Source organism: Heterocephalus glaber, unplaced genomic scaffold (genome assembly GCF_053883595.1).
Source record: "Heterocephalus glaber isolate CG9 unplaced genomic scaffold, H.glaber_assembly_v1.0 deba00001600, whole genome shotgun sequence".
Lineage (NCBI taxonomy): Eukaryota > Metazoa > Chordata > Mammalia > Rodentia > Bathyergidae > Heterocephalus > Heterocephalus glaber.
In genome coordinates this window covers 42952435-42966710 of record NW_028258372.1, presented here as the reverse complement: position 1 = coordinate 42966710, position 14276 = coordinate 42952435, and the positions used below count along the sequence as shown (strand labels likewise).

The 14276-nt window shown below is 43.5% G+C and overlaps 1 protein-coding gene across 1 annotated transcript in view; it reads right to left on the bottom strand.

Annotated features, from left to right (window-relative positions):
- Cd46 (CD46 molecule) overlaps nucleotides 1–14202 on the bottom strand; it is a 31893-nt gene extending 17691 nt beyond the window's left edge. The window contains exons 1-4 of the mRNA XM_087194359.1: nucleotides 14000–14202; nucleotides 7064–7249; nucleotides 6639–6738; nucleotides 4294–4490 (exon numbers count right to left, since the gene is read on the bottom strand). Of these exons, the coding sequence (XP_087050485.1) occupies nucleotides 4294–4490; nucleotides 6639–6738; nucleotides 7064–7249; nucleotides 14000–14123 (607 nt within the window). The 5' untranslated portion in view covers nucleotides 14124–14202. The remainder of the gene's footprint in view (nucleotides 1–4293; nucleotides 4491–6638; nucleotides 6739–7063; nucleotides 7250–13999) is intronic.
- Between the last annotated feature and the right edge of the window lie 74 nt (nucleotides 14203–14276).

Sequence of the window (14276 nt, the reverse complement as noted above, 5' to 3'; positions counted from 1 at the left end):
AGCCCAGATCCACATGTTTGTGGACATGATTTCGGTCAGTGCTTTATATAACTGCTACAATTACTGCTATCAAAATGGTGCCCCCAAAAGCTAGAAAATAAGGAAGGAAGGAAACGTAAGGAAAACAATCACAATTGAAAAGAAGAAGAAAATTATAAATAAATATGAGTGGCAATCTTGTGACTGATCTTGCTAATATGTACAGCATGTCAAAATCCACCGTTTCAACAATCTTATAGAGAAAATATTTGTATATGGAAGCTAGTGTTGCTAAAGTGTCACACAAATTAGTAAGTCATGATCAACAGTGTTAGAGGAGGTAGAAAGGCTATTATTAGTGTGGATAAATGAAAGGCAAATGTCAGGTTATAGCCTGAGTATATTTTGTGAAAAGGCTAGGGCTATAAATGCAGATCTCATGAAGGATAATCCATTGACAAGTGATAATGGTGAAATATTTTGTGACAGTAATGGGTGGTTTCACAATTTTAAAGCGAGAACTTGGGTTCATAGTATAACTAGGCATGGTGAAGCAGCCAGTGCTGATAAAAGGGCTGCTGAAAATTGCATACACCACTTCAAAATGATGACACTAAGAAATGGCTTTTGCTTTCATCGAGTTTTCAACTGTGATAAAACTGGCCTTTTCTGGAAGAAAATGCCCAGGAGAACATGCATTACCCAGGAAGAGAAGAAAATGCCAGGTCACAAGCCTTTGAAGGATAGGTTAAACTTACTGCTATTTGCCAAGGCAATTGGTAACCTCAAGATAAAGCCTCTCTTGGTTTATCATTCTGAGACCCCTCGAGTGTTTAGAAAACATAAAGTCATGAAGAATAGGCTAGGGGTCATGTGGAGATCTAACATAAAATCCTGGGTAACAAGAGTACTTTTTCTTGAGTGGATCAGGGGGGCTTTCTGTCCTACTGTTAAGAAATATCTACAGGACAAAGGTTTACCACTCAGGGCTCTCCTCATCATCGACAATGCTCCTGCTCACCCACAAGATTCAGAAGAAGAATTGGCTGAAGAATTCCCACGACTCTCAGTCAAATTCCTCCCACCTAACAATTCCTCCAGTGCAGCCTATGGACCAGCAGGTTATAGCTAACTTTCAGAAGCTATACACCACAGAATTGTTCTTAAAGTGCTTCCAGATGGTCTCAGATACAGATTTAACACTTAAAGAATTCTGGAAGGAATGTTACAACACCTTGAGAATTCCTGGGCCAACGTTTCTCTAAGGACACTAAGATCTGCCTGGAAGAAAATATGTGCTAAAATTATACAGGAGAGACTTTGAAGGCTGTGTAGAGAAGACTGAGCCTTCAATTTACCCTGTGGTTGAGGACACTGTCACTGTAACAGAGTCCATGGCTCACAGGTCGACAGTGGCGATGTTGAGGAGCTGGTGGAAGAACATTCAGGAGTTGTCTACAGAGGAACATCAGCAGCTTCTGGCTGAGCTGCAGACAATGGCAGCTGAGGAGCTTTCTGAAGAGGAAGGGGAGTATCAACAATCAGTGCAGCAAAGTTCTTCTTCTGAAATAATGGAAATCCTGAAAAAATGGACAGAGCTACAAACATTTGTAGAGAAGACCCACCCAGACAGAGGAAAAGCCAATTGTTGCATTCACTTGCTTAATGGCAATGTCACATCATACTACAGAACAGTGTTAAAGAAAAGGCAGAAACACACAACCTTAGACCAGTTTTAGTTCTAAAGAGATTGAAACCCAGTTAGCCAGAAGCAGGTCTTAGTGGGCGACAGACTCTCCCAAGGAGAGAAAGGACACCAGAGCCAGACTCCTGAAGTTCTTACAGAAGGGCCTCTTCTTCCAAACAATAACCACCTTCCATTCATCTTCCCTTCCTGCAAGCCAAAGATGTCAATCTGAATGGTGAGTACAGTATGAAACTGTTTTTTCTGGTAAACTAGGCACATTATTGGTGTTTCTGGTAAATTATGCACATTATACTACGCTTTTTATTATGAAAAGGTTAGTTAAGGGTGCTTTGGAAGGTTTGAAATGCATTATGTGTATTTCCATTATTTCTTATGGGAAAATAGTCTCAACTTACAGCCAACTTGAGTTACAAGCAGCCCTTACAAACAAATTGAGTTTGTAAGTCAGAGGTCCACTGTATGTAGTGTGATCAGGTGTGTGTGTGTGTGTGTGTTTAAAGTTCAACCATTCTAATGGGTGTTTCATGGTAGCTGGTTTACAGAGACAATTTTATTTCATCTTTTATAATATGTATCCCTAGTCTTTCTCTTGTCTTATTGTACTGGGTATGATCTCTGATACCATGTTGAATATAAAGATGACAGTGCACATCCTTGCCTCGTTTTGCCTTAGTTTATTTTTTAATTGGAAAGAAATGAGTCTTTTACCATTGAGTATAATGTCAGTTGTAGGATTTTGTAGATGCCTTTTTTTTTTTTCAGAGTTAGAGAGACAGTTTCTATTCCTAGTTTGGTGAGAAGTTTTATCATGAAAAAATGATGAATTCTGTCAAACAGGGTTTTTATTTTGGTATCTAGTAAGATGATACCATTTTTTTCTTTATGGTCTCTTGATATAATTAATTATTCTGATTAATTTTTGCACTGAACCAGTCTTGCATTCCTGGGCTAGATCCTACTTGGTAAACACTGTTTTTTTATGTACCACAGGATCTGATTTGCTAATGTTTTGTTGAGGATTTAGAGTTTGATATTCATCAAGGATATTGTTTGTAATTTTTTGTTTTTGTCCAGGGTGATGATGTCTTCAAAAAAAGGGTTGAGAAATGTTTTCTCCTCCTGAATTTTCTTGAAAAGGTTGTGTAGAATTACAATTGTTTATTCCTTAAATGTTTTGTAGAATTCCCCATAGGGGCATCTGGGCTAGCGGTTCTCTTTAGGGGAAGGTCATACATGACAAGTTCTATTTGTATAATAGATATGACTATTGGGGTTATCTGTATTTCTGAGGGAGTTTTGGTATTTAGTGTTTGTTAGGAAATTTATCAATTTCATTTCAGCCAGTAAATGTAAGGGCATTAAGTTCTATGCAATATTTATTGCAGCATTTCTTTATCCTTTATATATCCACAGGATGTTTAGTGATGCACTCTTTTTCATTCTTAATATTGGTAATTTGTGTGTGTTTTTTCTTGGTCCATCTGGCTGTAGGTTTATCTGTTTTATCCTCAAGAACTGGTTTCTTTGATGGTTTTTTCTCTTTTCAGTTTCATGGATGGCAGCTCTATTTTTTATCATTTCTTTCCATTTGCTTGCTTGGTGTTTGATTTGCTGTAAGTTTTTTAAGGTGCAGGTTTAAAGCACTGATTTATGACTTTTTTCTAACATAATTATTTCATGCTATAAATTTCCTCCTAAGTAATGCTTTAGCTGTACTTTCCTCTAATTTTGATATTTTGATATGTGTTTTTATTTTTACTCTATTCAAAACACTTTCTAATTTCTCACCTGACTTCATTCAGCTATGGGTTATTTAGAAGTGCCTTGCACAATTTTCAATTATCTGGGGATTTCCTTGATGTCTTTGTCATTGATTTATACTTTCATTCCATTGTGATCAGATAAAATGCTGATTTCAATTTTTCAATAGTTGTTTAAAATGCCCTTATTGCTGAGACGGTTTTCTGCCTTGCAGATGTTACACAAATACTTGAAAAGAGAATGTATTTTGCTGCTGTTCAGGGTGCCTCTGACCCAAGGAGCAAACCCCACCCAGTGTCATCATGTTTTTGGTCGCTCCACAGTGCCTTCGTCATTTGTTCAGAGTTTATCATTCAATATCCAGTGAGAGGGTTACTCTATTATCATCAGCTTTATCCTTACCTGCAGGTACAACTCCTACGTTCTTGTGGCACAAGACACCACTTTCTTATTTTGTTATTGTTGTTGTTTCAAACAAAAGCACCCTAACTCGTGCATAAACATAGTAGCTCACACTGTACTGAACGGAATGTAGAGAAAGTGTTGGGGTGAGGGACAGAAAACGCTGAAACTAGAATTACTTTTTTTTTTTTTGCAGTACCGGGAACCGAACTGAGGACTTTGCACTTGCAAGGCAGGTGCTGCACCACTAAGCTAAATCCCCAGCTCTAGAATTACTTTTTTGATTTGACTTGACCTAGATTAAATTAAATTAGAAACCACTTTTACAAGAAGAGGAAACACATATGCCCTTTCTCCCTTGCTTACTTGTAGGTAAAAACTATTTCCAAAATATTCCCACAGTAATCAGAAATGAAGAAACAGATACATGGAGAGATGATCACCTTTACATTCAGGGGCTGCGCTGCTCCACGTTTCATGGGCGGCACAGTAAAGCACCTCACTGCCGACCAGTGAAAGTTGGTCCGGCCCCAGGGTGGGGTTGCAGCTGTAAGTCACTGCTTCAAAGTATTGAAACATGGTGATGTCACGGAAGGTGTAATTCCCATTTGTTATCTTCGGAGGGGGTCCCAAAAGATCTCTTTTGAAACGAGAGAAAAAGAAGAAATGAAAGGTGGAAGCAAAAAAAACTGAGATAATATTAGTAAAGCTTTTTGAATTGCCTTTAATCAATTCATCAGTGTAGGAGTTCTCTAAGCTAGTTGTGTAAATTCAGTTTCCATCTAGTAGGTTTTCCAAGAAGAAATGTATTATCTCCAATTCAAACTTTTAATATAGAAATGAACTTTCGGAACAAGTTATTTTTTTAAGGTCCAGAATACCTATATTCATTTGTAAGGCCACGTCAGGGTTTCTCTTGTAAGAGATGCTGACAATTTAATAAGAAATATATATGTGGTTAAAAATAAAACTGAGTGCTAACTGAGAACTGTTTGATAACTTATAAATACATTTGTTCTTTAAATCAAGGTTCACAATAACATCGTCATTTTTTTCTCATTCTCATGCTCATGGTACAAGAATTTTTTTTTTTTTTTTTTTTTTTTTTTTGGTACTGGGACCTTGCACTTGCGTGGTAGGCGCCGGAACCACTGAGCTAAATCCCCAGCCCTGGTACAGGAATCTTTGCGGGGACGTGAACCTTGGTAACACAGTCGCCCAATCCAGATGTCTTTCTTCAAGCTAGATTTGCAAAAATGTCACTATTCTATTATTTTTCTGTTTTTGAAATTTTCCATAGAAATGTTTCATATGTTAACATATATTGAGTTTTTTGTCCTTAAAATGAATTAATAAATAATCCTTTCTAAAACCTCTCCATTTTAATTCCAATATGATCCATATTAAGAGACCTAAGCCACCTAAAGAAAAGCTCTTTGGGGTACTTGTTAATCTAAATGCATAAAGGGATCCCCTGACCCCAGTCTAAATCTTAAAAAGAGAATTTGCTTACTTTTACATTTTGGGATGCTACTACTCCATTGAACCTTATCTTCTTTAAGCTCACAATACAATATTTCATTACCAGCTAAGTAAAAACTAAACGAGAAAATAAAAAGTTACTATTTCCCTTAGTGGTTAACAAGATGTACTTAACAGTGAGGGAAAGTTGGCTGTCTTAGTTAGCTGTCTTTCTACTTTTTGGTAGTTTGCGATGGGTTTCTAGAACAACATACAGTGAAAGTACCAAATAAACTTGCAATTCAGTCAAAGGAAGGTTTCTCAGCGCAAGCGCACACTGCTGGAGAGCAGTGATGTCTAAGTCAGTCTCTTGGTGACAGCCTGTCAGTCCAGCCCAGTCATTCCGTCCTGCAGTTGCTTCCCGCATTTTTCACTCACACTCTGCTCAGTGCAGTGCAGGCAGCCACCCCAGAGAGAGGAGCCAGAGCTCAGAGCCTGAGTTCAAGTCTCGAGAATGTGTCTGTGGCTAGGTGTTAGCTCTTGTTAGTGTTACTTAGATCAGAAGATCTTCCCAGGAATTATGGGGAATACTACTCAATGATTTAAATTCACAGGAATCGCTCCTCCTTCGGACCCTCACAGTCATTATCATGAATTATTCTACTTATCTGTTGGTCTCCTTTACTATTTACTTTGATAGTGCTGTATACACTGTATTTCTCAATAAGGTTAGAGCTTCCTTGGGAAAGGTCTGTAACCTTTGGTTCCCTCAAAGTGTCTAGCAAACTCTTTTTAACCTTTGACTGAATTTTCTAACATTTTTACTTAATCAAGTAAAAAAAAAAAAAACCAAAACAACCAGCCAGTGAACCTGCATGTGGAGAGTCACAGCTGATTCTCCCGCCAGGGTTCAGTATTACATGCTTTTCCATCTGAAAGATCTTTATTGATCTGGTCAACGAGTCAACTACAGTCCGATTGACACCTAGCAGGCTTCTCTGGACAGAAGAACATCTTTGGTTGGCAGTTCTACCTCTCATTTCCTGGCTGTGAAGGATAAAGTCACCATGTTTACTCCATTCTGAGTGCTTATAATAGGCTTATTATTCGATATAACAAGTATTGTACAGCTTTGCTTTCCTTCAACTTCCGTTTATTAGACATCTTTCTTATGTGCATAAAGCACCTAAGTGTTGTTGGGGTAGGAATACATCTTGTCACAAAGAAAGCAAACTTGAAGGAAATGTAGGTGAGTGTCTAAGAAGGAAAGCAAAACAAGTGGAATCAGCAAAGTTTACCTTGTTTCCTCTAAGGAGTGACTTATCCCTCAACACAAGTAAAGTGCACTTGGTCACCCCATGCGAAAGTTTCATTTACATATTCTATCCTGACCTTTGAAGGAGGATTGAGATATGAACATTTTATTTCTAAAAGAAAAGAATTGTGAAATTTTAAAATCCAGTTTCCAAACATACTTGAATCAAACCCAAAATTCTGCATTGCTATTTTGAATTCATGGAGTACTATTTTCTTTAACTACTCTATTATAAGGGCAAATGTAAGATTCACCATTACTAGGGAACCGATTGCCAGGGCAGATATTCCTTAGAAATTTCTCAAAGCTTGAAAAAACACATTTAATCAAAAGCCTTGTTTCATGTGAGAAAATGATCATTTCTATAGTGACGTACACACTCTAAAATGTGTGAAAATCTCTAGAGCAAGAAAAAAACCTCAGTTGTATTTGCTTACTTATACAAGCATCATCTGTAATAGGTACCCATGTGTGATTCTTCTCACAAGTAGCAACCATGAGATAAAAAGGCAGACGATTGTATCCTTTTTTACACTTGTACTCCACTTTCTCCCCGATCTTATAATAGGGCTTAGGATCGATAGGATCCATAGCTTCAAATGGTGGCGGCAGGACACAGGCATCTAGGGAGAAAGGAGCAATAACATGAAGATGAAGTATTAATACCACTTTCACCAGCGAGAGACCGGCTGACGTTAAGTAGGGCATGCTTTTACACTAGTGGAGGAATTAGTGGAAGAATGGCCCTTGTTTTTTCAAAATAACATTGCAGTGGCTTTTGGTTAATTTTAGAATAAACTGAATTTCATTTGACAGTAAACCAAAAAGTGCCATCCATATTTTTGGCCTGAAAGAACAGACCAAAGTATGCGTCTTTCTCCACTTAAAAAAAAAAAAAATCCTTTCAAAATTAACACCTCCTAGAAGAAGTCTCCTCTGGTAAGCAGCACTCTGCCTAGACTGCTCTTCCATAGTTTGAAACACAGACTGGACAGCTGGCCACTTCAGGCACAGTCGTCCTTTTGAAGGCAAATTCAGGCGTCAGGGCCTATGTCTCCCTTTTCTGCTACACCTCGTACTTCACGGGTACACAATAAATGCTAAGGTGAGGGGGTAATCAAGTAAGCATTGTAGCTTTCATAGATCAAAAAATATATAGACTCAGGTATTTTATAACTATACACCTTCATTTCACTCATGTCATATAAATGAACAGAGCATCTTACAAGTCAAGAGAGGTCATTAAAACGTAAAAGTTTACTCTGTTGGATATTCTTACATAAACTTTCAATTTTGTTTGTGAAGGACCCGAGTTAGCAAGACAGACTCCATACTGCTGCTTGACCCACCTGCCTGCCCTTTAGATGAACTCAGAAGGAGGAAGCTTAAAAACCTCCTCCCCTTAGAAAGTCTCTTTAGAAATAACAATTAATCAACTATTGTTTTACAAATGCTCTAACAGCAGGACGTTCCGCTTCTGTACCTTTTGCTTGCTTTACTAGTTCTATCCCATAGCGGGGCCTAGAAGCTGTTGGCCTCAAAGGTGTATAACACGTTTGTCTTCCCCCAGATTGGGCTCAAGTTGAGTCCGATGCTCGGGTTGGGTCCTGGCCAGTAAAAAAACTCCTGTGTGGATTTAATATCGGTCTCTGGTTGGTTCTTTCTCACTGGGTACAACATTCTGTGCATGGATTTTAAAAATGTATTTACTCTTTGCTTTCTAAACATAGAACACAGTTTGATCTTGCCTTATTTTCACTACATCATGCATTTCCTTAGAAAGCTCCCTGAAGTGGCCGTGGGGCTATTTATCCAACACATCCTTACAGTAAAGCCACAATACTGCTGTACTTTTAGGTTTCATTTGCCTTTTTGTGGGGTTTTTGTAGTTTTTTTCCCATATAGTGGTGTCACTATCAGCAATTCACCTTCCTTTTAATTGTCTGTGCACTCATAAACCTAACAAATCTGTTAGAACAATTATGTAAAATAAGGTAACATTAAGCAAAGGCCTAAGTTGCTGGAAGAACACTACTGCCTCTACTGGAGGTAAGGACCTACATACAAAGGTCGGCTTCCCTAAACATGAGAACTGTTCCTCTTGTCCCGTGTCACAATGTCACTGTCTACATTCTGTGTCTTTCCATATCCCGTCCAGTATTTTATTTATAATCTGTTCTGCAATCCACCTGTTGACAGTGTTTTCATTTCAACTGTGCTGACCTTGAGCCCCGAACATTCCTGTCAGTGGCCTCAAACAAAAATGAAAAGCTTGGTAACTGAAACCATTTTTTAAAAAAGAGTTAATATAGAATTGTGCTTCTTTTTGAGCCAGGCTCTCACCACATAGCCCAGGCAAGCCTCAAGCTTCACAGACATCCTCCCGCCCCCACGTCTAGAGTGCTTAGATTGCTACATTCTCGTTTTATAATAAGAAAAAGGGAGGGGCTGAAAACATCCTGTAATTCCCTCTGGATGCACGACATCATTCTAGGGTTTCCTGGCGCCACCAAAACAGAAGGCAGTGTTCAGAACACGGACTTCCCTTCCTGTTCACATCCGCACAGGACACACCCCAGCTCCAGTACCCTAACCTTTAGACATCTCCCGAGATGACTGATTCGAAGCCGTAATGCTACACTACAAGGGCAGACCCCGTGGCTTTGGTACTATCGATCAGCTGTCCCCGGTGAGCTCAGTCAGGTGAATTCCTTGTGTACACTGGGTGCCCTGCACTGTGCACCTTCTGTACACTTGGACTGTTTGCAAAAATCATGTCCCTGACACACGCGTACACCACACTCAGACAGCTGGGTTTTTTGTCGAGTATGCTTGTGATACATAATAGTTACATTTGTTCAGGGGAACTGGCACATGCATATTTCATCTCTTGATCGTTCTCCATCCCTTTGCCCCCGCCCTCACCCTGATCTCTAGCTCTACCCTTTTGTTTCCAACTACCTCTCCTTTATTTCATTCTTTATTTATACTTTAGGTTTCTCACACAAGAGAAGCCATGTGCTACTAACTTTGTGTTCCAACCTGCAGACTCTGACATCTATACCTGTGACGCACTTCTTTAGCTCTCTCATTTCCTAAGGCCACCGAAGTTCCACTGATCACTGTCAAAATCATCAAATGGCTCCTCCTTGCCACACCCCTACTGTGGTCTCTTCCTGGGGAGTTCGACACCTCCTCCGTGACATCTGGAGCTACCCATTGGGCCCTTCTGTCTGGCTTCCCAGAAAGTACCACCTTGGCTGTCTGTCCTCAGGGATTCTCCTCCTCTTCTGCCTGGGGGAATCTGTGACATCTGTTTGAGGAGCTGGTGTTCTCCATTCTGCAAGTCCCTCGCCCATGTCTTCATTGCCACGGACAACCAGCCGCCTCCCAAGGCCCTCTCCCCTGTGGAGGTGCCAGGCCTCCCCACACAGCTCAACGTGGGGTCGCCCCTGCATCAGGTGACACGGGCAAGCTCTGCTGCGCACACACCCAAGGAGCCAGTCCTGTCTCCCTCGCCGAGAGGCCTGTTCAGCCTGCCCGGCTTGCGCCGTTAGTCCCTCTGGTTTCTCATCTGAACTGCTGCCAGTGTTCCCAAGTTGGTCTCCTTACGGGCCTATTCACCTTGCACCGACCGCTCAATCACCGAATTCATTTTCACACTTTGACCGCGTACTCCATGTACTGCAGTAATCCAGGCGTGATTAGACAGACACCTCAGTAGCTCCGCAGCCCCTCAGCGTCACCCCCAGGCCCCTTGATATGAAGACCGGCCTTTAAAGTCCCTTGCTCCCCGCCGCGGCCCACACTGGCACTTTCTCCCGAGCCATACTCGGGTAACTGCAGGGCCTTGTCTGGCTGTGCATTTCAGCGTCCCCGGCCTGCAGGCATCATTTTGGCGGGACCAGAGCCATCCCTCCCGCGGCACTTCTTCCGGCAAGCTTCTTGCCATTGCTCACTTTAAACCTTGGGCCGTGTGTCCTCATGCGGCCCTGACATGCTCCTTTTTCAGCAAGCTTTCTGTTGTACTCGGTTGTTTAGACCCACACGGGACAGGACGGGACTGTGCCCTCCTGAGGACCCTGTTGGCATGCATCTCTAGGACCCAGTGGCACGGCTGAGTAGGTTGTTACCAGCTCTATCCACTCACAGATCATTATTCAAACTCTTTACTGTTCAGCCAATTTATGTCCAAGACATCAGTGAATCAGAATTTTCCTCTTGGTTATATCGATGCCAGTCTTCGAAAAATTTTCATTCAGTTAGTTACAAGCTTTTCCCGTTCATCAGAAATTTTCTTTCTTTCATGTCAAAATATTTACACTTTGCTAGTTTACTGTGAACCCACTCCCCACTGCTGCTGTTATTAGAAATGGTATTTTAATATCCTCAAAGGTGAACTCCAGACACACACTCAGCGAGCACTCCCTGTGTCGAGAGTTGTGTCTTTGCTAGTCTCCATAACCATCCTCCGGGATAGGTAGTTTCCCTCCCTCTGCGAGGTATCACAAGCTGCAGTGACTTGCTTGAAAAGACATCCTAAGCACACGCAGAGCCAAGGGTCCAGCCAGGCCGCCTGGCTCCCGGGCGCGTGGTCCACCACCACCACCACCACCACCACTCTCCCCAGGACCAGCTGCAGCCCACAGCTGACGCCACTTTACTCCTTCTCTCTGTACCTCAGTGGTCAAGAAATAGACTTCTTTGGTGCCTGGAGAAATTAAAGCAACCTCATGCAGGTGCACACCTAAGGCAAACAAAGAGCCCATCGTCCCCTGTGTGGACAACTGATGACCTCACAGCCTGAATTTCTGGTGGGATTTCAGGTGGTGACTGCTTGTCAGCCCCTAAGGAGCCTCCTTCCTCTCGCAGATACTCACTGCAGTCCGGCCCTCTCCCCTTTTCTTGCCTCCTTTGCTTGCTCCACGGTGTGACAGCTTGCAGTCCAGCTGTGGCTCATCTGGGCACCTTGACTCTCACTCCTTGCTCTGAGCACCCCTCCTCCTGAGGGGCCAAAACTGCTGCTCAACTCTCGCTCCCTAGGCTCAATCCACCCCTCATCTCTGCCTTCCCCTGGGCTCTCCCAGCATGCATTTCTCAGGTAACTACCACCCCTTCCGTGCTTCACAGCTCATACGGCTGACTCCATGCACCCCGTGACCACGTTCCTCCTACAGTGTCCCCCTTAGAGGAGCTGGTCCCAAAACGTGTTAAAGCACCACTGTCGTCGGGCACAGACCAATGATGGAGACTATGCTGTCATGAATCTCATACTGAAGAGAATTTCTTAAAGCTTTATGCACTGGCGCAGGGAGAGCTAGCCACTTCTTTAATTTCCTGTCTCCCAGTATTCTAGAAACCCAAAAATTAACCACATAAACTGCACCCTTTGCATGCGGAGTAAGGACGCTGAGATGCCACATAAGCATTTGTGATGTTGGTTTAAAGAAAGAAGAAAAAGACCTAAAACTGACAGACGAGACCATTCGTAATACGAGATGAGGACGACTGTGGACTTTGTCCAAAAAAGCAGCCTCACTCTGGAGGGGTGACATTGGTTCCACAATTTGACTAAAGTCCCTCTGTGACCTCAGATCATCTGGCAGCCCCTGTGGAGAGGGCAGGCCTCCCATGCCCAGCACTGTCTGCCGACAAAACCTTCTCCTCATGAAAGGAAGCTGCTGTGAAAATGAAACGCTTACTTTATCTACCTATTCTCCTGCCTAGTGCACTGAGTTCTCAGCCTTGCTTTTTCTAGGTTTCATATCTCTCTTGACTTTATCTTTTACCCCTGCTCCCTATCCCTATTCCCTCTTTGTTTTTTTGTTTTGTTTTGTTTTGTTTTTTGAGACACAGTCTCCCTACGTAGCCCAGGCTGGGCTTGAACTTGTGGCAATCCTCTTGCCTCAGCCTCCCAAGTGCTAATTATAGACATGCGCCACCACACTGGGCCCTATTACCCCCTGTAGAAGTGAACTGCTTCATAAGCACTAAGAAGCAAGCCTGGAGTACTAGGAGTCCTGGGGAGTATACTGGCATTAACTGACCCTACCTTAGCAACACAGAAAGGCTGCCTGGGCATGGCTCTTTAAAGAACTTTCCTCCTGGAAGTGGGAGGAATTGCCCAGGGCAAATATGACACTTCTCTGGTACTTAACAAAGGTGTTGATCTGGAGGCTAAAAATAGGCCATTTGGAACCAAAAGTGTGACCCAACAGACAAAATCTCTGCCTTAAAAAGGAGAGAGGTAGGGAACAGCTGGTTTAGGTAGGGGGGTGTGAGCTAGGGTGGTGGGAGGAGGTCTCCCTAAGCAGCTGACACCCCAGATGCGGCTGGGGGATCAAACAGCCCATTGTGTAGTGAGGGAAAGGAAAATCCTCCAAGGGAGGCCTAGGGAACTGGGAGATGCCCTTGCTGCTGGAGAGCTGCCCTGCCCCGCCCCCAGCTGTCAAATGCAGTCCTCCATTCAGTCCTCTTGCTTTGCAATAAATTGGTTAACATTATGATTTATCAATATCTGCCAGTAAATCTTAGCAAATATTTAGATTGTTTACTATCCATCAGGCCCTGGGGTTATCTGTGATCAAAATAAAGTCCTCACTTACTATATTTATGCGCATGTGTGTATGTAAACAGTGAAAGGAGGGATGGTCTCTTATACTTAGCACTACATGCCCAGGACCTGGGATGTGGAAGGCGAATACTACTGAGTGGAGGATGCTAAGGAAAGAGATGCACCTTAAAGGATCCTACGCACAGCAAGGCCTAGAAACCCAGCAATACAGGACGTATGAAATGGTCGGCCTTTTGTAAGTTTTATCCCACAAGGATGTATTCTAAAGCATTTAAAAAGTATCCATTCAGTGAAACATAAAACAAACCTTACTGTATGATCTGTAGGTGAAAACCAGGCTAATATTATTTATCAGGCCTTTTTAGGATACAGTATCTCAGCAGGCTTGATTACCAATGATTTCTAGGTTGCTTCTTTCAATTACGTCTTAACGAAAAGGGAGAAACTGTCAAAAGCCTTTAGGCGGAATCAGACCCTGTCTGTACCGTTGGGAAGGGGAAGACAACGTCGTGGACAGACGGAAAAGAAACAGAGACTACGGGTACAGCAGGGCCAGTTCTGCCTCGGGCTACAAGAGGTTTACGGAAGGCCCGAGGCCCTGCCTGCAGACCCAGGCCCTGCCTGCAGACCCAGGCCCCGCAGGGCCCTCGAGCCTGGCCCAGGGATGGCGCCCATCGCCGCGGGGCGGGCAGAGCCCCGGGGAGCGGGGCTTCCGACCAATCGCCCGTCCGGACCCCCCAGTGGTCCGGGCTTCCCAGCGGCGGCCGTGCCTCCCGGGCCCCGCCCGCCCCAGCCCTACCGGACCAGGAGGCCAGCAGCAACACTGCGGCCAGCAGGCAGGGCCCCGGGGGGCGCCACCCGGGGGCATCGCCACCCTCGCCGCGGCGCGGAGGCGCCGTGCACCGCGCGGAAGACGCCGCCATCCTTCCGAGGTGAGCGGGACTGAGCGCCAGCAGCGCAGGGTCCCCTTTGAGCCCGCTGGTCCCCTCGCAACAATCGCAAACTCACGGAGCGCGGAGGTCGCAGGCGGGAGGGGGGCCGGGCCGCGGAAGTGTCCCGGGGCAGAGCGAATGGAC